The sequence below is a fragment of the Xyrauchen texanus genome, chromosome 27 (assembly GCF_025860055.1).
Source record: "Xyrauchen texanus isolate HMW12.3.18 chromosome 27, RBS_HiC_50CHRs, whole genome shotgun sequence".
Lineage (NCBI taxonomy): Eukaryota > Metazoa > Chordata > Actinopteri > Cypriniformes > Catostomidae > Xyrauchen > Xyrauchen texanus.
Window position 1 is genome coordinate 12,816,187 of NC_068302.1, and position 23,025 is coordinate 12,839,211.

General features: G+C 35.9%; 1 protein-coding gene across 6 annotated transcripts in view; it reads right to left on the minus strand.

Annotated features, from left to right (window-relative positions):
- LOC127620521 (uncharacterized) overlaps positions 1 to 18,715 on the minus strand; it is a 45,431-nt gene extending 26,716 nt beyond the window's left edge. For 2 of the 6 annotated variants that reach the window (XR_007967749.1, XM_052093649.1), the window contains exons 1-5: positions 18,465 to 18,715; positions 15,118 to 15,256; positions 7,648 to 7,761; positions 7,424 to 7,486; positions 3,201 to 3,371 (exon numbers count right to left, since the gene is read on the minus strand). Coding sequence is in view for 5 of the 6 variants with exons in the window: in XM_052093649.1 (XP_051949609.1) it covers positions 3,201 to 3,371; positions 7,424 to 7,486; positions 7,648 to 7,761; positions 15,118 to 15,219 (450 nt within the window). In the remaining variant the exon portion in view is untranslated. Of the gene's footprint in view, positions 1 to 3,200; positions 3,372 to 7,423; positions 7,487 to 7,647; positions 7,762 to 8,273; positions 11,858 to 15,117; positions 15,257 to 18,464 lie in introns of those variants that run through there. The other 4 variants (XM_052093652.1, XM_052093653.1, XM_052093650.1 and 1 more) reach the window with 4 other exon arrangements.
- Between the last annotated feature and the right edge of the window lie 4,310 nt (positions 18,716 to 23,025).

The window sequence follows — 23,025 nt, forward strand, 5'->3', positions numbered from 1 at the left end:
AAGAACACATGCACAATCAGTTTTTCTCTTATTTTTGATCTCCCCATTCATTTTCAATGGCTGGTCATTTTTGACCGGGAACACCACAAGTGTGACTTTGCCATTTTGTACAATATAAAAGCATTTTAAAACAAGCTTTCTGGTTAACATTAAAGCAAACTAGTGTGATAAATAGTACAGAATGTTTGAATAGTACACAAAGTCTGTGCTAATTGAAAGAAAAGAAGTTGGCAAAAATATCTAATCCAATATTTGGTGATAACATAATGAGAGATTTAGAAGCAATTTTTATAGGCTGGTCATTTTTGACAGAGAACACCAAATTAGGTCAAAATTTTAAACACAGCACAAGGGTTAAAGGCCTGTTCACATCAAATCTTTTTTTCCGGTGCGATTCTTTGTTCCAAACTAGCTATAAACAGGAATAATGTATTCCAATGGCACTGTTCAAACTGGGTCCGACAAGTCGTCTGCCGACAATCCAAAGTTTTTTTACGGAAAGTGGTCTAATAATTTTTTCTTCAGAGAGTGATGGAAACTGACTGACTAATGAGATAAGAGCTTTTTGTTATTTTTCAAGAGACGTTGCAGTTGCTCAATCCAGCTTGTTGGTGTCCTTATTCAACTGGAAAACAAAGGTATTGGGCGTGCAGCTGATAATGCCCCCCGAAAATTATATACTGTACTTTAATATAAATTCATGAACCCTTGTAGCCTACTGCAAACATATGCGCTGCATCATAGTTAATGGGGTGAAATGTGTTAACGATTCTACAGCCCAAAGGTCCCAGTGGACCCACAACAAATTCAAAACTGTATAATCTTTATAGGTAAGGGGCCCAGAGCAATATATAATTGAGGGGCCCAGAATGTCCCGAATAAACCCATTCTGTTTTGAAAGTCTGTTTATGTTTTTTTGTCTTATTGTACATAATGAAATATAGGTTATCACTGTTCCTGTTATATTCTCATGGCATTAAGTGATGTTCGGCAATAAGCTGTTAGTAAATTCTCCTATGAAAACATTTGCAACATGCAATGTTTTGCAGTAGACAAACGAATTGTAAACCCACACTGCTAACACCACAAAAAGTATTCATATAGTCCAAACTCAAACGGATTATGTAAACTTTCCTTTAACCAGTTTAAATGGAAATAATGCAAAAAAATCATGTTGTGACAAAAAAAAAATTTTTAATCAACTAGCAAAAATCTTTTTTTCTTTTTTTCACTGAGAAGCCCATTCATCTCTTTTTTAAATACATAATATTTATACAATTGCAGTTAATTATCACTATATTTTCAGTATTAAAAAAAAATAAAAAAATTATGTATCTGTTAGAAGCCAGTAAGGCCAAGTTTTTCTAAATAAATTCAAATCAATACATATATTTTAATATGCTGCCCACATGGATCATTAGTCAAATTTAAGCAAATTTGTGACATAGACCAAGTTAACTCCTGCACAAACGTATAAAGTCCAAGGCTCTCGAGTGCATGCTATCATTAAAAAGAATTTGCACATACCACCAAATACTAAGAAATGTTGAAATTCATGTAATTTTTTCAACTTCTCATTGTGATGCTAATAATATCGCTTGTAATAATAATATTAATAATAATAATAACAATAATAATAAAGTATTAAATTACATAAATGCTAAACTTTCTTAAGGATGCCACTGTATGTATATTAGCCTCATCAAGTTTCCTTTAGCTCATCAGAATGGGGAATCCATATTTTAAAGATGCTAAGGACTTTAGTATTCCCTTCAGCAAAGTCAACAATACAAAAACCACATCCATGAAGGAGTCCCAGTATCCAATGCAGAACATATGGTTTGATTCAGTGCGAGAGACGCTTTTTTGGTGCATGTCAGTCAATCGTACATGAAGGTTCAGTTAGGAATGACATAGCTAAATGTGAGCGGAAGTATGGGTGTCATTGTCAATAAATCACAAAAAAAGCTCCTTCATTGAGATAAAGGAATAAAACAGAAATATGTTGAAAGCATACTGTCTTTAAATGTCTTTTTCACATTAGAAGAATGACAACATAGCTGCAGGACTTACTTAAACCAGCACAATTCTCACGCACAGCTGATATACGACACCAGCTACCAGATGGGAATATCCTCAAGCTGAATTTTTAATGAAAATGACTATGTAAGTAATTGAAAATCATATCTTAAAAGTAAATAAAGTTCTCTTCAAACATCCATCTGCAGGAATTTAACTGGATTTAATGGAGATCTGTTGCTCTTATGGAAAGAACGAATGAGGAAAACCGATTTGATCATAGACCCGGGGCAAAATGTATTTAATTAGTGACATTTCTGGACATGCTTAAGCATTTAAAATATTAAATATTTTGTTGTTAAGTTAATATAACAGAAAAGTATAAGTACATTCTCCATTGAATAATTAGTTTAAGCATAATAATTAATGAGCTTCCATGGTTTTATTGTTTTGTAAAGTCTTGTGAGGTGGATCTGGTGAATTAGTTTTAGCCTTTGATTTTGTAAAACATTCAATTTACTAGGAGAACCTCAAAACGTTTGAAACATTTGAGCCCTGCACATTTGCTTCTTAGATTTCTCTTCTAAGGAAAAAGTTTCAGAACAAATTTCAGAATAATTCTCAAAGGTAACTCTCTACAATAGGTTCCATTTGTTAACATTAGTAACATGAACTAACAATGAACAATACTTATATAGCATTTTATTAATCTTGGTTAATGTTAATTTATTATAAAAATAAAAAGTTGTATATGTTAACATTAGTTAATGCACTATGAACTAACATGAACTAACAATGAACAATTGTATTTGTATTAACTAACATTAATAAAGATGAATAAATTCTGTAACAAATATATTGTTCATTATTAGTTCATGATAACTTATGCATTAACTAATGTAAATAAATTAAACCTTATTGTAAAATGTCACCATCTCAACAAAATTTCAGTCTCAAATTAGATAATTTGCTCATCTCACTTGATTCTATTTATATTTCTGCTAAAGAATTTTAGGAGAAACATCTGAGACAAAGTCCAAACTTAAATGACTCCATTATGTCTCCTAAACAATGCAAGAACAACCTCTGATCAAATATATTTTCTTCTGGGTTGTACATGTTCTCTGTATTGCATATAACCTCAAAGAATAAGAAATGTTTTCTTCATAGTGAGCACACACCTCCAGTTCTTCATTTAGTGAAGGTATGCAGTGTTGCGAGTAGATGTTGAGAATGAGGTTCTGGATGGAGACCACTGCTTGAGCACTGCTTGATCCTTGCAAGTATTTGAAGTGGAACTGAAACAATTCCAGCACCCTTGGCAAAGAGGCTTTCACATAACACACCACACTCTAAAGAAAAATAAAGAATGTATAAGAAACAGGTAGGAGGTGAGTTGGGTAATAAGTAGGTCAAACTGCCAGACCTATATATATATATTTTTACATTTTTCTTCCAAATTTTGGTCTTGTTTTCCAGCAAAAATATCTGAACATCCTTTTAAAACATCTGAACATCCTTTTAAGAACATTTTAATTGGGAAAACAAGTTTATTTGTCTTATCTCATTGGCAAATAGTTTTTTCTTGTTTTAATAAAAGTAAATACATTTGGTAAGATTTCTCTTGAAAGTAAGACATATGGCTCTATTTTTGTGAGAGCACAAAGCACAGAGCTACACATTACAACTGCGTGCAACATCTTATCCAATTTTCGTAAGAGCACTAATACTAAATGCAAATTTCATGCCAGTGCAATGCGCAAGTGGGCATGGGTGCGAGTGTTTGCGCTACTGTGGGTGTAGGCACGCAAAATGTGGGAGCATTGTGTGTAAATCAAGTGGCGCAAAACTCAATTTGCTACTATCCTGAGAAATATGTCATTGCTCTAAGACGTTTCAATACCACGTCTTAACTCAGTGCAAAGTCCAAAGTCACCAGCATGTGGTAATCACTGTTAATATTAGCCATAATTTGTGTGTCAGTAGATGAAAATGATTAATAATACTTGCTTTCTCTATAATTTACCGAAGCCTACATCCATATCCTGAACCACATTTTCCATGCATATAAAATGAACGTGTCCAATTTAACAAGGATGCACATAATAATGTAAATCTATATTCTTATTCTTCTAATTCACTGCATACGGTCCTTGCTGTCTTCGTTTATATCACCGGTGCTTGAGGGAATGTACTATATAATAGGACGGAGACGGTGCCGGAGTAGAACCTCCATTGACCCGATTAGCGCATTGCACCTAAATGTAGCGCACATTTGCAGGAAAATACCAACACTTAATGGCCATGCCCACTGACTTTGCGCTTATGAGTTAAGCAGAGGTGGAAAGTAACGAATTACAACTACTCTCGTTACAGTACTTGAGTACATTTTTCAAATGTTTCTACTTTTTTTAAGTATAAATATATAATAATACTTTTACTTGAGTTGATTAAAAATTAAGTATTCAAGTTCATTACAGTAATTTGTTTTACTAAAATTACTAAGTACAAATAAATACATAATATTTATGAATTTTTGGGAAGAAGAAATTTATAAGCGCTAAATCTGTTTAAAAACTAAAATGCATTGTGCACCGCATGACAGAAGCCCGCAGGGCACAGCATCATGTACTGTACTTAACTGCACTATCTCACCGCTAGAGGCCAAAAGTGCACAAGGGATGGCTGTTATATAAAGAAGGTATGAGAAATCACAAAACATTATGTGACCAAATGCTACACTTTACTTAATAATAGTATCTCAATATGTTAAATAACCATAATGTTAATGGAGATTATATTATTACAAATGTAATACAATAATACATTTACAGAACAACCACTTTTACTGTTTGAATCAATCATATCTCTCACTAAACACTGTGTGAAATGTTTATTTTTGCCTCATTTTATTCAGTTGGCATGTAGGAGTTGATAACAGTTTAATAATTTCATTCCATATATGGATAATTGCTACAATATTTCCTCCTCTATGATATTGCATTATATTAGTTTTGTGCAGTATGTTAACTTAATAGCCAAAATACGTGGACTCACATGAATGAGAATAAACCTGAATAGGAATGTTTTTCAGTCACAATGCACATTATGTAGTTTAGAGACGATTTAGAGACATTTATATTCAGTTACAAATGGCTGTTTCTATTTTATTAAATGTTGTATTCTTAACATTTTCTGTTGTCCAAGAATCCTCTTGCAGCAATGCAGGTCTTTGGCATTTAGAAGCTGCTAGTTTAGGACCTGCGAGGAGTCTGTTTCTATAACTAGAGACTGTGATTTACTTGTCTTTTTGTTGTGCATCTGGCCATCCACTTCCCTTTCTATCCTGGTTAGAGATATTTTTTTCAAAACAGTAATGCATGGAATAGCCTTCATGTGTCTAAAACAATAGACTTTAGGAGAAAATAGAATTTCAGGAGAATATGCCTATTTTTAAAACCAAAGTTTCACTTGCAAGTGTAAAGCAACTTGTAGGAACTCAATACCTCAGCAAACAGGGGGGGGAAAAAGCCACTGTATTGTGATTTCAGCATGTTAGCGCAACCATTTTCAATTGTTCTAATAAAAAGAAAGTTTTCTTGAGTACCAAATTAGCACTTTAGAATGCTTTTGAAAGGAATAGATGACACAGTATTTGTTTGCATAAAGGTAAAGAAAAAAATTATAAATATCACTTAAAACAATTATTTCAAACCATAATAACAATTTGTAAATAATGATTTTGGCAGAATTTTTGATCAATTTAATTCATCCTTGGTGAAAGGAAGAATACATTCCTTTCAAGAACAATAATGTATTTGTGTTCTAAAAATGGAAGCGTATATGCTATATATAATAATGAATGTAACATAACAAAATTAAAATGTCATTAGTTGAGCAGTTTTTCAGCAAACTACTTATTTACTTTTACTTGAGTCTTAATATAGTACTTCTTGACTCAAATTATTTCTTCAGTAGCAGTAAAAAAATCTGTACTCTTTCCACCATTGGAGTTAAGGGATTGCGCTGCGTGTAACGCTTGCACTCTTAAAATAGGGCCTTTAATATCTTTTGTCATTTTAATTCTCAAGTAAATTTATCTTGTTAGACATGTTTACTGGAAATCAAGAAAAATGTACTCATACAGTTTGTCTACTGAATCAGCCTCTGAATTGATATCAACACATTTTACATAGGAATCATGGTTTGACTTTTGGAAAGGGTCTTAAAAGAAGTGTTTTGGTTTTGTAATGGTGCAGTTAATGAATGACTGTACAATTATGTGTTCAAGACCATTTGAGAGCATAAAACCAAAGTTTAGCGGAATAGGCCATGTCCACAGATAAACATTTTGCCCCAATTACAATTTGGTAACAGGATAATGTTATCGTCTGGAATGAAGATCTACATCAAAATGTATTTTGAATGGGCACCAGAACTGAAAACTAAGCTTTGAGTGATGACACTTTGGAGTGAGGATCTAATCCAAAACAGCTCTAACATTTCCAAGGGCAGATTTTAAACAAAAGGCATTGGAAACATCAAACATTTGTGTCAGCAGAGAAGTTTGTAATGAAAGAAAAGTAGACAACACCATCTATTTTTTAAATTTGATTTGAAAGCAGAATGAGTCATCTGCTTTTTTTGGAATAGCATACTTACTACTTGTAATATATCTGCAATATATACTGTAGTATACATACTGTGCAAAGTAAATAATTAAAGCCATGATATTTTTATGAATTATTTACACAAAATGTAATAAAAATAACCATATTTATTTAGAATATGTGTGACACGATGAGGTCATGTGACAATCTAGCATACTATTGTATTCTTATTATCTAATAATACTTACTGTTTCACTTACTTTATACAGTGTACTGTTTATATTGTGCAGTATCGAGTAACTGGTAAACCAGCATTCCATCCTGAACATAGCATTGTTTAAATGTGCCACTCAGTTATTTTTCTGACAATAAAAAAGTTTTACTCATAAAGAAATTAATAGTTCTTTTGAAACATGTGTATTAAATCATGTGAGTCACATGAGATGAAGACTTCGGTCATATCAGTAACCTCATAAAAGCTGTTCTATTCTACATGGAGAGGGTCCCCTCATAGGGGCCACCATGTAAGGATCATATGACCAGCCAAATTTTACTCGCCATCCTGTTATTGGATAGTTTAACTCATGGATTCAATTAATGATGGTTGACTGTGAATAGTGAATTTCTAAGATGGCTTCAGAAACTGAACACTAGTGCGTTGAATGATCCTGTATCCACAGCCCTAGTTGTCAGTGGAAGTCCAAGACAAATGCCATTTTGTCCAACACAACAAGTAAAAACTGACTGAGTGCACCTCTACAGACTTTTTAAAGAATGTTTAAAAACACTCTTACCAGGTGCTTCCTTTCAATGAACGTATATGTGATTGAACAGCCAGTCCGCAACTGGTTAGTAATCTGCAGAGTAATAAAGCATAAGACAAAAAAGGTTAGGAGACATTAAATCACACAGCAAAGCAGGCACAAGATACTAGGGAACCAAACCAAAAATCAAAGGTTGGCTCCAATAGGGCAGCATGGCTTTACTGATTGTTAAGTGTATTGATCTGTTAACTTACAAGTTGTTTTAGTTGAAGTAGGTGGTCCATGGTTATGGAATGTTTGCAAGGACCAGGAATGTCCATCATGGAGAGGGGAACACACAGTAGCATAAGAACACACACATTCTTCCCCTACAGAGAAAAAACACATAAACGCACACTCACCAGTTTTATATTTGTATCACTGACTGTATTCCTCAAGCAATGCACATAATTTCACTTAATAAATCTGAATATAAACACTTGACATTTTATGTTGTTTAGGGCTTTCAATTTAACGTATTGGTACAATTAATTATATAAAAAATAAAGTGTTGAAAAAATTACCGAAAATAATCATGCCTCCTGACACATATTCTGTAATAAAAGCACATATTTTCCTTCAGTTGGACCATTTCAAGTATGGCTTCTAGAAGGTAACCCCCTGGTTGCCAAAAGTCTCATGAGAGCCGCATGCGGCATTCACATGCTGTTTATAGTGGTAACTTGGAGTCCCCCAAAACCTCACACCTACCCCTACCCCTGCCCCTAAACCTAACCCTAACTGGATCCCTACCACAGGGTGCTTTCACACTAGCACTTTTGGTGCGCACCCAGGGTCAAATTATTTCAAAGTTCGATTTGTTTGGATAATGTAAATGCACCTTGGTCTGCTTGAAAAGGTGGTCTGGGGTACGGTTCATGTGAACTCCAGTACGGCTCACTGCTGATATGAACACAATCGTAACATATCATGTAAGTGAACCGCTTGTGATGACGTTAATTTGCGTCTTTGCAGGCTCCCGTTCGCAATTGTTATGGTGTAATGCATTTCTCCTACCTGTTTGTGTCCAAAAACACCACCTTCAGAGTGCAGCTCACATTCTTCACATCACTTGCAAGGCATCCGCGGGCTCGCGGCAGACAAATGTTAATATTCATCACATCATTGCACATTCAATGCATCTGCGGGAGACAAACACAAGTGTTGTTCTGTGCATGGCAAGTTTTCGTGGTAAATCCAAAGAGACAAACTTTGTTACTTCACTTAACACAGTGACATCTTCTTGAGGTGTTACCTAGTCCTAGATACAGTGGTAAACAGCTGCCACTTGTACTTATGTTGATGATGTAATCTGACCGCGGTTCGGACCCAAAAAATACGTTTTGAATAGAGACCAGCGGGGTTAGGCGGAGGGGGGAGGAAACTAACTCGGTTCGGTCCAAGCAATCGAACCAAGTGTGAAAGCACCCTTAAGCTTACCCCAAACCTAACCTTAGTAACAGTGAATGAGACTTGCGAGACAAGGCTGTTGGGGTGTTACCTTCTAGACACAGCCCAATTCAAGCTTGAAGTACTTCATGTTTTTATGAGCCTCAGCTGAGGGCAGTCAGGGCGCCTCAACAAACCTCACAAGCAGAATGCATCTCGAGATTTGATTTTCAAACTTTTAACTTGACCCAGCATCCCACGTGGCGTTTAGGACATTGAAAATCAGCAAGACTTTCCAAAAGCATCCATCTGGCATATACTGTATGTACATATACGACAATTAAAAAGTAGCACAGATGGAATGCAAGAATGTGTCCTGTGAGAGCACTACATAGTGAAGAATGTAATTACAAAATGGATTGCTTTTGACTGTAGGCTAATGTTCAATGATATGGTAATAAAATATTGAATATATTTCCTTCTAAAGCCACTTTTGGCATTGTCTAATCAATGCTTTACTTGCCTGCTACAATAATGCAATACTTTGCAATCTGAATTATTTATAATAAATATTATCATTTATATTTTCAATTATAATTTGAATCATTATATATAATTTTGTTTTTATTGGAAACCTACCATATAGGAGGCTATTTACACCCCAGTAGTTTTTTGGAAACATTTGTGACAAACTGCTTTGTTAGTGTCCTTTCAGTGGCGTGGGGTGTAATGCTAGTGAGTGTGCATTTGTCACACTCTTTTTCCCATTCTGGTTCCTGTCTAGTCTCTTAATATTTTCTTTAAAGGGATAGTTCACCCAAAAATGAAAATTCTGTAGGTCCATAAAATGCAAGTGAATGGTGATCAGACCTTTGTAGCTCCAAAAATCAAATAAAGGTAATTTGATGTAATTCATAAGACTCCAGGGATTAATTTTTTATGTTCAGAAGCAATATGATAGGTGTGGGTGAGAATCAGATTTATTTTCTCACAAAAGTCCTTTTTTACCCTAAATCTAGCGGATTTAAAAGTGAAACTAAACATACACCACAGGTTTCGTTAAGATGTAAAAAGTGAAAGTGGAGATTTAGAGTAAAAAAGGACACAAATATTGATGTCATGGTCTTGTGTGTTCCAGTTTGTCATTACACGTTCTCTCTGTTTGGTTCAGGTGTCGCTGGCTCGCGTAAGCCATAGAACAAATCAAGTCTTCCATGGCAACGCTGATAATTCCAGCTTGCTGCGAGTGAGTGGCACCTGATCGCCATTTGTTCTCTGTTTTGTGTTCATCGCTTGATTTTTGTTTGAGTCCTGTTGCATACCACTCTCTCCCTTGCCCTAGTAGATTCTGTTACGTGTACTCTGTATTGGTTACAAGTCTGAGATGTGTGCACCGGGATTGTGTTTGCCTCACCTCCTTTGACACATCTCCTGAGTTCTCCTCAGTGATACCTCTCTGCACCAGAACTGCTCTGCACATGACCACTACACACACAAGCCTACAAACATATTACTCTCTCTGGATTCCTTGAGGATCTACACTACACGACTATTTCACACACAAGCCTTTGAACATACTACTCTCTCTGTATTCCTCGAGGATCTACACTACACACACAAGCCTATGAACATATTACTCTCTCTGGATTCCTCAAGGATCTACACTACACGACCACTACACACACAAGCCTATGAACATATTACTCTCTCTGTATTCCTTGAGGATCTAAACTACACAACCACTACACACACAAGCCTATGAACATATTACTCTCTCTGGATTCCTCGAGGATCTACACTACACACACAAGCCTATGAACATATTACTCTCTCTGGATTCCTCAAGGATCTACACTACACGACCACTACACACACAAGCCTATGAACATATTACTCTCTCTGGATTCCTTGAGGATCTACACTACACGACTATTTCACACACAAGCCTTTGAACATACTACTCTCTCTGTATTCCTCGAGGATCTACACTACACACACAAGCCTATGAACATATTACTCTCTCTGTATTCCTTGAGGATCTAAACTACACAACCACTACACACACAAGCCTATGAACATACTACTCTCTCTGTATTCCTTGAGGATCTAAACTACACAACCACTACACACACAAGCCTATGAACATACTACTCTCTCTGGATTCCTCGAGGATCTACACTACACGACCACTACACACACAAGCCTATGCACATATTACTCTCTCTGGATTCCTCGAGGATCTACACTACACGACCACTGCACACACAAGCCTATGAACATACTACTCTCTCTGGATTCCTCGAGGATCTACACTACAAGACCACTGCACACACAAGCCTATGAACATACTACTCTCTCTGGATTCCTCGAGGATCTACACTACACGACCACTACACACACAAGCCTACGCACATATTACTCTCTCTGGATTCCTCGAGGATCTACACTACACGACCACTGCACACACAAGCCTATGAACATACTACTCTCTCTGGATTCCTCGAGGATCTACACTACACGTCCACTACACACACAAGCCTACGCACATATTACTCTCTCTGGATTCCACGAGGATCTACACTACACGACCACTACACACACAAGCCTACGCACATATTACTCTCTCTCTGGATTCCTCGAGGATTTAAGCCTATGAACACCCCATCATTCTCTGCCAGGGTTCCCCCCATTTGAAGTTTTACCAGCATTGCTGTGTTGTTAAATAAATATCAGATCATTGTCTCTGCACTTGGATGTCAGGATCATCCTTTCTGATCATTGATCTTTTTTTCACCCACACCTATCTTATTGCTTCTGAAGACTTGAATTTAACCACTGGAGTCACATGCATTACTTTTATGTTTCCTTTATGTGATTTTTGGAGCTACAAAGGTCTGATCACCATTCACTATGGACGTACAAAGCTGAAATATTCTTAAAAAAAATCTTCATTTGAGTTTAGCAGAAGAAAGTCACACATCTGGGAAGACACAAGGGTGAATAAATGGTGAGAGATTTTCTATTTTGGCTGAACTGTCCCTTTAATACAACTTATAATAATACATGTCAATGAATATGAAGGTGGTTACACTATAGTAATATTGTAGTAACCATGTTTTTGGCTGAAACCATAGATTTGACACAATTAGAATCAGAATGAGCTTTATTGTCAAATTTTCTCACATACACAAGGTGATATGAGAAACAAGTGCACACAGAACATTACAGTAAGACACAGAATATGTACATGTACAATTTGTAATTTATGTGCAAGGCAGGGGTATGTACAGTTATTGAATTAAATGTGAATTTATATATGTACATGAGATACAGTGGTGGCAAAAAATATTGGCACCCTTTGTAAATATGAGCAAAGAAGGCTGTGAATAATACGTCTTTATTGTTTCTCATTCAAAATATTCACAAAAATATATCTTCTAATGGATATCAAACAATTGCAAACACAATATAAGTTTGATCAAAAAACTAATATTTTTGTCAAATATATATTTTGCATAATTTTTGGCTCCCCTAGAAATTCCTATGAGTAAAATATTCATATTTAAAAAATGTTAGTTCACCTGGGTGACTAGGAACATGAAATTGTTCAGCAATGACTTCCTGTTTCAGAGGGGTATAAATGTGTGTATGAAATAACACACAAGCTAAATTCCCATAGTCATCTATCACAATGGGTAAGACCAAAGAATAAAGTTATGATATTGCAAAATGTTGTTGAGCTTCACAAAATGGAAAATGGCTATAAGGATATAGCTAAAGCATTGAAAATGGCAATTTCCAACATCAGGGCAATAATTAAGAAGTTTCAATCAACTAGAGATGTTTACAATTGGCCTGGAAGAGGACATGCATCTATATTGTCTCCACGCATGGTGAGGAGGATGGTTTGAGTGGCCACAAATTCTCCAAGTATCACAGCTGGAGAATTGCAAAAATTAGTTGGGTCCTGGGGTCAGAATGTCTCCAAAACTACAATCGGACATCACCTACATCAACAACAAATTCAAGTGTCTTCAGATTGCCAGACACTACTGGAACTTCAAACGGGACCGGGTTCTATGGTCAGATAAAAATAAAATAGAGGTTTTTGGCAGCAAACACCAGAGATGGGTTTAGCGCACACACAAAGATAGCCAATGGAAAAGTACCTCATGGCTACGGTTAAATTGTGGTTGATCTGTAATGTTGTGGGGCTGTTTTTATGCCAAAGGCCCTGGACATCTTGTTCAGATACATGCATCATGGACTCTATCAAATACCATCAGATAAAAAAATCTAAACCTGACTGCCTCTGCCAGAAAGCTTAAAGACAATGGTCTAAAACACACCTCAAAATCAACACAAAAAATGTATTACTGACCACAAAATCAAGGTTCTGCCATGGCCATCCCAGTCTCCTGACCTGAACCCCATAGAAAACCTGTGGAGTGAACCGAAAAGAGTCCACCATGTGGACCTTGGAATTTGAAGGATCTGGTGAGATTTTGAGTGGACGAATGGTCTCAGATCCCTTGTCATGTGTTCTCTAACCTCAGTAGGCATTATAGGAGAATATTCAGAGCTTTTATCTTGGCAAAGGGAGGTTGTCAATTAAAAGTATTGAATAAAAGGTTGCCAATAATTCACACAGGCGGTCTCACATCCCTGACGCCCATCGCCCATGCTGATTTATAGCTGATCATAACGCAACGCATTTCAGGTTAAGCAGTGCTGCAGTAGAGGGTTGTGTAAGTAAATGCGTCTGCTTTGTGTTTTTTGAGGTGTGCGTCAGCCTACAGTTTCTTGGATTATTAGTTTCTTTTTGCTTTCAGAACAATAGTCTTTACTTACTTAATATGTATGTGCATGTAATATCTATGTCTAAATAGATAGTTACCGCTGAGATTATCAAGCTGCCATTGGCTACTCTGACGGTGACTGTCAAATGAACATAAAGGTGTATACAGTCATTTTTTTCCTCATTACAAAGTGTTACTCCTATAGAAACTAACAGTAATTTTTAAACATGTATAAAATCGATCACTAACATGAGATGAAGACTCCAGGTATAGGCCTATTAGTATTATTATATGTCTATTTTTTTATGTATTCATTTTTTGGAGGGGGTGTGGCACAGTGATTAAAAAGGAAAATTAGCACTTCATGTCAAAAAGTTTGCAGATCTCTGCTAGAACTAATTTAATGATTATTTTAATAGCTTTGCAATGTACATAAAATAAGTCATAAAATAAGTAAATACAATAATATGGTACCATACACATTTTTATAGGCATAAAATGCAATATTAAATTTTCAGACAATATGCAATGGGGGTCCCTGCTCCATCTCTCTACATACCAAGGGGTACTTGGCCTGAAAATTGTTGAAGACCCCTGCATTAGAGGATATATTTTTGGTGAATATTTTGAATGATAGGTCAAAAGGATAAACAATAAAGATATTTTTTACAGCCTTCTTTGTGGATGTTTACCAAGGGTGCCAATATTTTTGGCCACCAATGTATATATATTGACAGTATTGCACTATGGGGGAGTCCTGAGGAAGTTTAATTGTTCATGTGGAAAATGGCCTGAGGGTAAAAACTGTTCATATGCCTGGTGCTCAGTGCTCTGTAGTGCCAGGCAGAGGGCAAGTAAGTCATTTAGGGCAGTAATCCTCTCAGCAGTACTGACTGTCCATTAATAGTGGGGTTAATACAGTAATGATTTTTATATACTAATCATGTTTAATTTTGTGGTTACTATGATTTCACTTAAAATACTATGGTGTAACTCCAGCCAGGTCTCCTAAGCAACCAAATTATCCCAGTTGCTAGGGTGAGTAGAGTCGCATGGGGTAACCTCCTTGTGGTTTTTATAATGTAAGATTCGTCATCTGCCACCCGGATTGAGTCCCTACGTCACCATGAGGACTTGGAGTGCATTGGGCATTCCAAATTGGTGAGAAAAGGGAAGGAAAAAAATTATGATGATACTATGGATCCTAAGGAAAGGTTAGGGTTATGTTTAGGGGTTAGTGTAGTGTGTCTGTCGGACTCTAAACACAATACTGCAGTGATACTGTTGTGTTAGTGTTTAATTATGAATGCAAATAGTATCTTCCACCATTTGCATGATGGTGCAAACAGCATCTACCATTACTTGTACTAGGGTTGGGGTGCAAATTATTTTTGCCACTATTTGCACTTTGGGTGCAAATAACATCTGCCTATTTTTATTGTATTATCTTTATTTGGGTGCCTGTCTCAGCAAATATTGACATATGCAATTAATTACCCTAAAAATACAGTGGCTCAGTGGGTACCACTGTTGTCTCACTGCAAGAAGGCCCAGTTCAAGTCCTGCCTCACCCTGGGCTTTTCCGTGTGGAGTTTGCATGTTCTCCCCGTATTCACGTGGGATTCCTCCAGGTGCTCTGTTTCCCCCACAGTCAAAAACATGCAGGTTAAGTGAATTGGAAACTCTAAATTACCTGTAGGAGTGAGTGAGAGTGTTCATGTGTATGTCTGTTTGTGTTAGCCCTGTGATGGACTGGCCACCTGTCCAGGGTGTTCCCCTTCGTCTTGAGACAGTTGGGATAGGCTCCATCACTACCTGCAACCCTACATAGGACAAGCAGCTATAGAAGATGGATGGGTGGATATTTTATATACAGAATATTTTATAAAAACTATTTTTGTATTTTTATTTGGTGTACATGTTAAAATGTATGTAACAATAATAAATAATAATACAAATATTAAAGATTTTATATTAAAAAGGCCTATTTACTGAATTCCTTGGCTTTCACATTAAATCATAAGAAAATATGTTTAAACATGTTTTTCAGACTTCAAGTCTTTGCAGGTTGGGCCCACTAATGATCGAACAAATGTCCTGGGGGTTGCACACTATCTACAAACCCCATCTTTATACTGTATCTCTTCTTGTTCTTTCTTTATCTGCCACAGTCTTTCTCTCACTGTCACGAACCCCGCTCCTCTGCCCCATCCCCGCTTCGTCGCACACACACTCACTCCCTCGACCTCACTCCCTCGCTCCGCCCCCTCGAGCTTTTCACACTCTTTTTGCTCGCTCGAGCCCTCACGCCCACTTTGCTCCTACACGCTCACATGCTCGTAGGTTATCTCCCTTCCTCGAGTTTCTCACGCGCTTCCAATCCTCCTGCACATTAGTTTCACCTGCACTCGTCTCATCACCTGTTCATTGTTTACACCTGCACTCGTCACTATAAATACCACAGCACATCCATTTCTCACTTGTTGGTTATTGTATTTAGTTTCCCGTGTCTTTGCCCCCGCTAGTCTCGTCTAGTTTTGTTCCTCTCTCGAACTCCTCTTGATTACCCCCTTAGCTTACCAGCTCCTCGTTCCCCTAGTGCCCTTTGTTAGTTTACCCGCCTCTCGATCCTGTTTACCCCGGCTTTGACCCTCGCTCCCCTCGACTACTCTCCCGGATTTGCCCCCTTTACTCTCTTTGATTCCCCGGCTTTTGACCCTACGCTTCCCTCGACAACTCTTCACTAGATTTGCCCGTTTGTACTTTTGCCTGCTTTTATTGTTTCAATAAAAGCAGTTTTTTTGACTTACATTGTGACTGTCTCATCTTGTGTGTGTGTGTCTGGGTTACACTCACTCTCTTTCTGTCTGCAACCTACTGCTTTTCATATATTTGCATCTGCTTCATGCCATCTCTCAATCACTTTTACAATATCTTTTGATACTTTGACAATGAATAGAATATTATCCACAAGATAACTATATAATATACAGTATATCTATACAGTGTATATATATATATATATATATATATATATATATATATATATATATAAAAAATAGATTAGGGCTGTCGATTTAACGTGTTACTTCAGTGCGATTAATTTGACAAAACATAACGTGTTAAAAAAATGTACGCAATTAATCGCATGCCCATAATAAGAAAGATTCCTGAGACATGCAAGATTGTAGTACCACCTGTTTACTCCAGAGGGCAGTACGTGAAATTTCAGCAGTATGAACAAAGCACAGTTTATACAGTGAAGAAAACACTTCAGTAGGCAGAACACCACAAACATGCGTTACGTTCTTGCATTCAAAACACTCGAAGGAGCACAAATGCGAACTAAGGGATCTCCAGATGTGTTTAAAGATTGAGTATTAAACTATATTTAAGTTGACACAGTGACATAAACATTTTATGTTTATGACGCAACACACCCGAGATGTCTGACGTAGGTGTAAATTGACGGGCCCTTAAACAAGCCCTCAGAATAAGAGTTTAGAAGAATTTGGTGATTAATCTGTTAATTATATATGGAAAATACCATATACACAAACAAAAATGGGCAAACAATAAACCTAACATCATACCGTTTAAAACTGATCTGATGCATTATATTGAGACTCTAAAAGATGCAAGAAATAAAAAGGCAAAACGAATGTATAGAATACTTGAAACCTTTTCTCTTGTTAATCCATTTTAAGTTATCCCTTGGCTTTATTTGGTTTATTATTATTTGTTGGTTCTTTTCTGTTTATACTATTTGATGCTACTATGATTGTAACAGTAAGTACATTGTGATCCTCTTTATGTATTTTTTGTTGTAAGTGTTCTATAATAAAAAATAAATAAATAAATAAAAAACAAGCCCTCATAATAAATCTCGAACTGATTGACAAATTCAGTTGTGAAATGGATTTCTGTGAACTGAATGCCAATGATTGTCTTATGTCCAATAATATGGTAGTAAACAATACATTGTATTCTAAAGCCGCTTTTTGTATGTCTTATCAATGATTAACTCTTCTGCTACAAGAATGTAATGCATTTAAATTATCTGAATATTATATATATATATATATATATACCACCATTTCTACAGCCAAAATAATCTTTTAGTTTAACCCTGAATAAGATTTATATCAAAAGATTAATTTGGTCACCTGATGGGTATAATATACAGCTCTGATTTTGTTGATTTATATAAAGTGATTTGTCTGCCAATTAATACAAAATTAGATAAGCCATATCAAACTGTCAAGGAGGTCTTAAACAATTAATTGTTATTGACTGTGAAAATCAACATATATAAATACACACAAAATGTGAAAGGCCCTAAAACAATGATACATTGTCCAACACCAAGACAAGTGTTAGATTAAAGGAAACAAATATTGTTCTCAAAAATGTTTACAATGTACTGTTTTTGCCATTTAAAATGATTCTGCTATTGAAATTGCTTCCATGTTAACAGTAAATTGACATCAGTGATTGTTATGCTATATTGTATATGAATTGAACATCAATTAATCCTAGCCAAAAGGCTTTAGAGGCAAGAGGAAATATTTACATAATGATAGAATTACAATGTAGTACAAGCAGAGGTACCATATCAGTTGTGGTGATGTCACCATAATTGTGAATATATCTTCAAAAGAAGCATCCTTGAGAGCAAGTCAGAATTCCTGGAGCACAGTAATGCTTAAACACTACTGTCTTAACAAGGCTTCATATATAGAAACCTTCTTTCCTTTTTATCTCCAGAAACTAATAAGAGAGATGCTCCCAGCTTTTAGAAGGACCTCAAAAGCTCCATTGAAGCCCATTGCATCGTAGCTTACCTTGGTTTTGTGGAAAAAGGGAAAGGGCGTTGAGTTGGTCATCTAGCTCACCGATCCAGCAGGAAAAGATTACAATCCTCAATTAGACATATTTGAGCAAGTCAAAGTGGTTTTGTGATGTGCAGAGTTGAGCCTCAATTACACCGAAGCTTCACAAAAGCTAATAAATGAATTGGTCGACCATCTAACAAAAAGAGCTCTAACCCCTAAATCGAATTTGCTGCGCACATTCTTGTCACACAGGGCACAATGATAACACAACTAGTCTACTGAATTTCCACACAGGACCTCTCTCACTATATCTTCCTCCCTCCACCCCCTTGTCTATTTCATAAACTTCTTCTCCGCCTTTTTATTCCCACACCTCTCTCTTCCACTCTTTTTCATAAGTTATCATGTTTCATATGAGCATTTATAAAAGCAAGGACTTCTGCCAAAAATGTCTTTGTCAATTTAACTGCTTGACACGCCTTCATATTAAACATGATTCATGCAATTATTTGATTCCAGTCTCAGGTTGTTACCTCAGGCCCAACTACATTTATAAATCTATCAATCTCAAGTTCTCACACCATTTTTTAAATTTCATCTTGTTTGGCATGTGTTTTCTGTATTACCTATTCTGTCACTTTAGATGCATGCTGAGAGACATATTAATATGTTAACTTTCAAAGCCAAAGTCATTGCTCTCATGAAATGGAAAAGATTGTGTTCTACACAGGCTTGGTCCGAGATTAAAGAACAATGTGTCAATCATTGATGCTTCTGTGTCAGTATTTCCAGGGCTCATCTGTTCACACAAAAAAATCAGCAATAGCTAATAAAGAGTAAAATAACTCAAAAAAATATCAATAAATATGTTTTATACTACTGACTCTAGAAATGTGGAATATATTTATATTTTGTATAAATTATTATATTAAAATATTTTATTATAATATTTTAATATTTTTATTAATGACTACATATAAATCAAATCAAATATCATAATAAAAAATATGATTAAAATATATATCCAGAGTCAGTAGTGTAAAAAATATGCTTTAATATTGTTTTATTAATATTACTGACTCTAGAAATGTAAAAGTGTTTATGTGATATATCTATACATATTGTCATATTTTATTCTAATATTTGAAGATGCGTTTGTTACATTTACAAAGTGGAATCTTCCTTCAATCATCCATTTTGTAAGTCTTTTGCTGCACAATTGTACGGGGTCTTCGTTGCTGTCTTGTGCGCTTCATAATGCACCACACATTGTCATGTGAGATGGTCAGGACTGTAGGCAGGCCAATTTAGCACCCCCACTCTCAGCATTCTCTGCTCTTGAATTCCGGGCAGTGTGTGGTTTTAAGTTGTCCTACTGAAACTTCCAGGACGTCCCTGTAAAAGTACAAAGTATACTGCTGGATGGCAGTGCATTCTGCTCCAAATGTTGCACATATCTGTCTGCATTCATGGTGTTCTCACAGATGTGCAAGCAGGGCTGGGGAGTAACGGAATACATGTAACGGGATTACGTATTTATAATACAAAATAAAAGTAACTGTATTCCACTACAGTTACAATTTAAATAATTGGTCATTAGAATACAGTTATATTCAAAAATTATTTTGATTAATGAAGAGATTACTTTGCATTTTATTGTCATTTGTTTCATTTAATATTTAGTTAAATATTAAATGTGTATTACATTCATACAAACAGTCAGAGAAGTAAGTTTGAAGTTAGAAGCATAAGAAACAGAAATAAACCTTTAAATTGTCAGCTTTACGCTAAACTAAAATGCTATTTCTAGCCATTTTACATGCACATGTTACCAGGCATGATCATATTTTTCTATCAAGAAAATTCATGTTGGATCATAATTTCTTTTTTCTAGTAAGACTCGTAAGTGTTTTCTTCTTGATAATAATTTCTTTATTGTTTTCATGTAGAAATATCTAAAAATCCTTAAAACAAGATCAGTTTTATTTGTCTTCTTTTAGAAACAACACTGCATAAGATATTTAGATTTTCCAGAGAATGTATTTTTAACATTAATAAATTTGTGTTTGGTCTAACACCATCAGCACTCAGACTCTTCACTGTGTATGTATCACTCCGCTTGTGTTCATGCAGTTCTTATCTAAAGTGTAAGAGTAGTGCAGATCTATTAAGAGCTACAGTTTTTTTTTTACATTACAAATGTTAACCAGCAGGTGGTGGCAAAAGATCATTTTTGTGTGTAATATGAGGCAGTTAGGTGATGTGAAGTGAATCCTCTTTGTGATTACATGTATTACTACTACTAAATCTAGAAAATAGCTTTAAATGGCTTTAAACAAACAACTTCAGCATTACGGCTCATCACAGCTGAGAGACACAACAGACTGATTTATTACACAATGGGTAAAGTTTAAAACAGCGCAGGACATTGCAGTTTCTATAGTGATCGACTCTTGCGCATCGGCCACCACGAAATAGGGAGAAATACCCCTGCTTAAATGCTATTTTTCCACTGAGAAAGCTGATCTTCAGAAAGCTGACGGCATCTATGCTTTGGTGTGGCAACAGGTGTTCCATGCTGAACTCATGCACAGTTATTTTTGACTTATCATTGACAATGGTTATTGCATCTGTGATTCCAGTCATTAAAGATGAGGAGATCATGTGTAAAACAAACAGAGCATGATTTAAGCATAATGTCTTGCATGTGTGCTCGTGCTAAGGCAGGGGTGGGGAACCCTGCTCCTGGAGGGCCACTGTCCTGCAGAGTTTAGCTCCAACCCTAATCAAACACACCTGCCCTTACATTTTTTAAGTAATCAAGACCATGATAATTGTCCCCAGGTTTGTCTGATTAGGGTTGGAGCTAAACTCTGCAGGACAGTGGCCCTCCAGGAGCAGGGTTCCCCACCCCTGATCTAAGGCAACTCTAATGTAAGAGCATAGAAGCTATAATTTTGAAAACCTAGAAAAAGCAGATTTAGTTCTCTACTTTGACTTAACTGTCCAGCATTTCATCCAATTTATATTCTCAAAAACATTTTGGACAAATAAAAACATAAATGTCACATTTATGCAGAGATGAGGACCCTAACGCAGAGTTAAAGCCTAAAAATAATGTATTACAAACTCAAACTCCCCATAGGGGGAAAAGGAATCCATTCTGGGGCAGAGGTTAAACGGGGAACAGGACCAACTGGACTGAACTAGAACCAGGAAGGTGATCAGGGCCAACAAAACACTGGGAGACACAAACAGGACTGTCAAGATAACAAAAAGAACTGGCACTGGACTGCAAACACGAGGACTAAAATAGGGAGAGAAATCAAGTGGGTTAATATAGGGCAAATGTTACTAATGAACCTATAATGAGCAACCAAGGAGGCAGAGTGTGACGTAAGACAGAGAAGCCCAAGACGAGAGAAGACACTTGTGTGAGAGGCTACACACACACCCGACACCTTTACCAAAGTGACCGAATCTCAGCACAAACATGAGGACCGCATGAAACGCAACAGACTGAAGAGTGCGTGGCTCTTGACTGAAATATTTCTCATGATCTTAAAAATCTTTTGAACTGAAAGTGTATGCTTAAATGTTTGAAATTAGTTTTGTAGACAAAAATATACTTGAGCTACCATATTAATTTATTTAATTATAAAACTAATTAAATTGATGACTTGGAACAAATAATTAAGAAAAGCAACCAATAAGTGCCCAATATAGATGGGAACTCCTTCAATACTGTTTAAAAGCATCCCAGGGTGAAACCTCAAGAAGATGTTTGAGAAAATGTCAAGAGTATATGTCTGCACATTCTAGGCAATTGGTGACTACTTTGAAGATGCAAAAATATAATACACACAGAGTTTTGATTTATTTTGGATTTTTTTTAGTCACAACATAATTCCCATAGTTCCTTATGACTTCACGATCATTCTAATATATATATATATATATATATATATATATATATATATATATATATATATATATAATAAATAATGAGTAAGTGTTTCAAAACATTTGACCATTAGTGTATAACGGTTATGTACGTAGTTCTCCATAGCTCTGAGTCCATGCTGAGGATAATAAACTGATCTGATGATACAGTATATCTTACTTAAAAAAAGCCATTGAAAACTGACGGTGGGGTTAGATCTGTTATCTATCCCTTTCAAGAATGAAAATGCCTTAGGGAGAGGGAATTTTCATTTTTGAACTTGCTTTGCAAGCAAATATTATGTATAAGGTATATATTATGTATAAGGTACGGTGCATTCCAAAATTATTTAGAAAAACGTTTTCTACAAAGAAAAAACACAGTTGAAAAGTTGACTTGGTAATTCTCCAGAACTGAAAAGACCAGTTAATGCTTGCTGTTAAAATGTTCAAAGTTGATATGAACCTTTAAAGCATTGTCTATAATAAATCTCTGAATATGGGTATAATGGTTATAATTAGGGTTCTGGTTTAGGTGTAGGTAATTGGACTAGGCTGGCAAATCTCCAATGGTAATGTGAAGCTTGTCTTTGAGGCGCATGTAGGGGAAATGCAACATTCAGTTTTT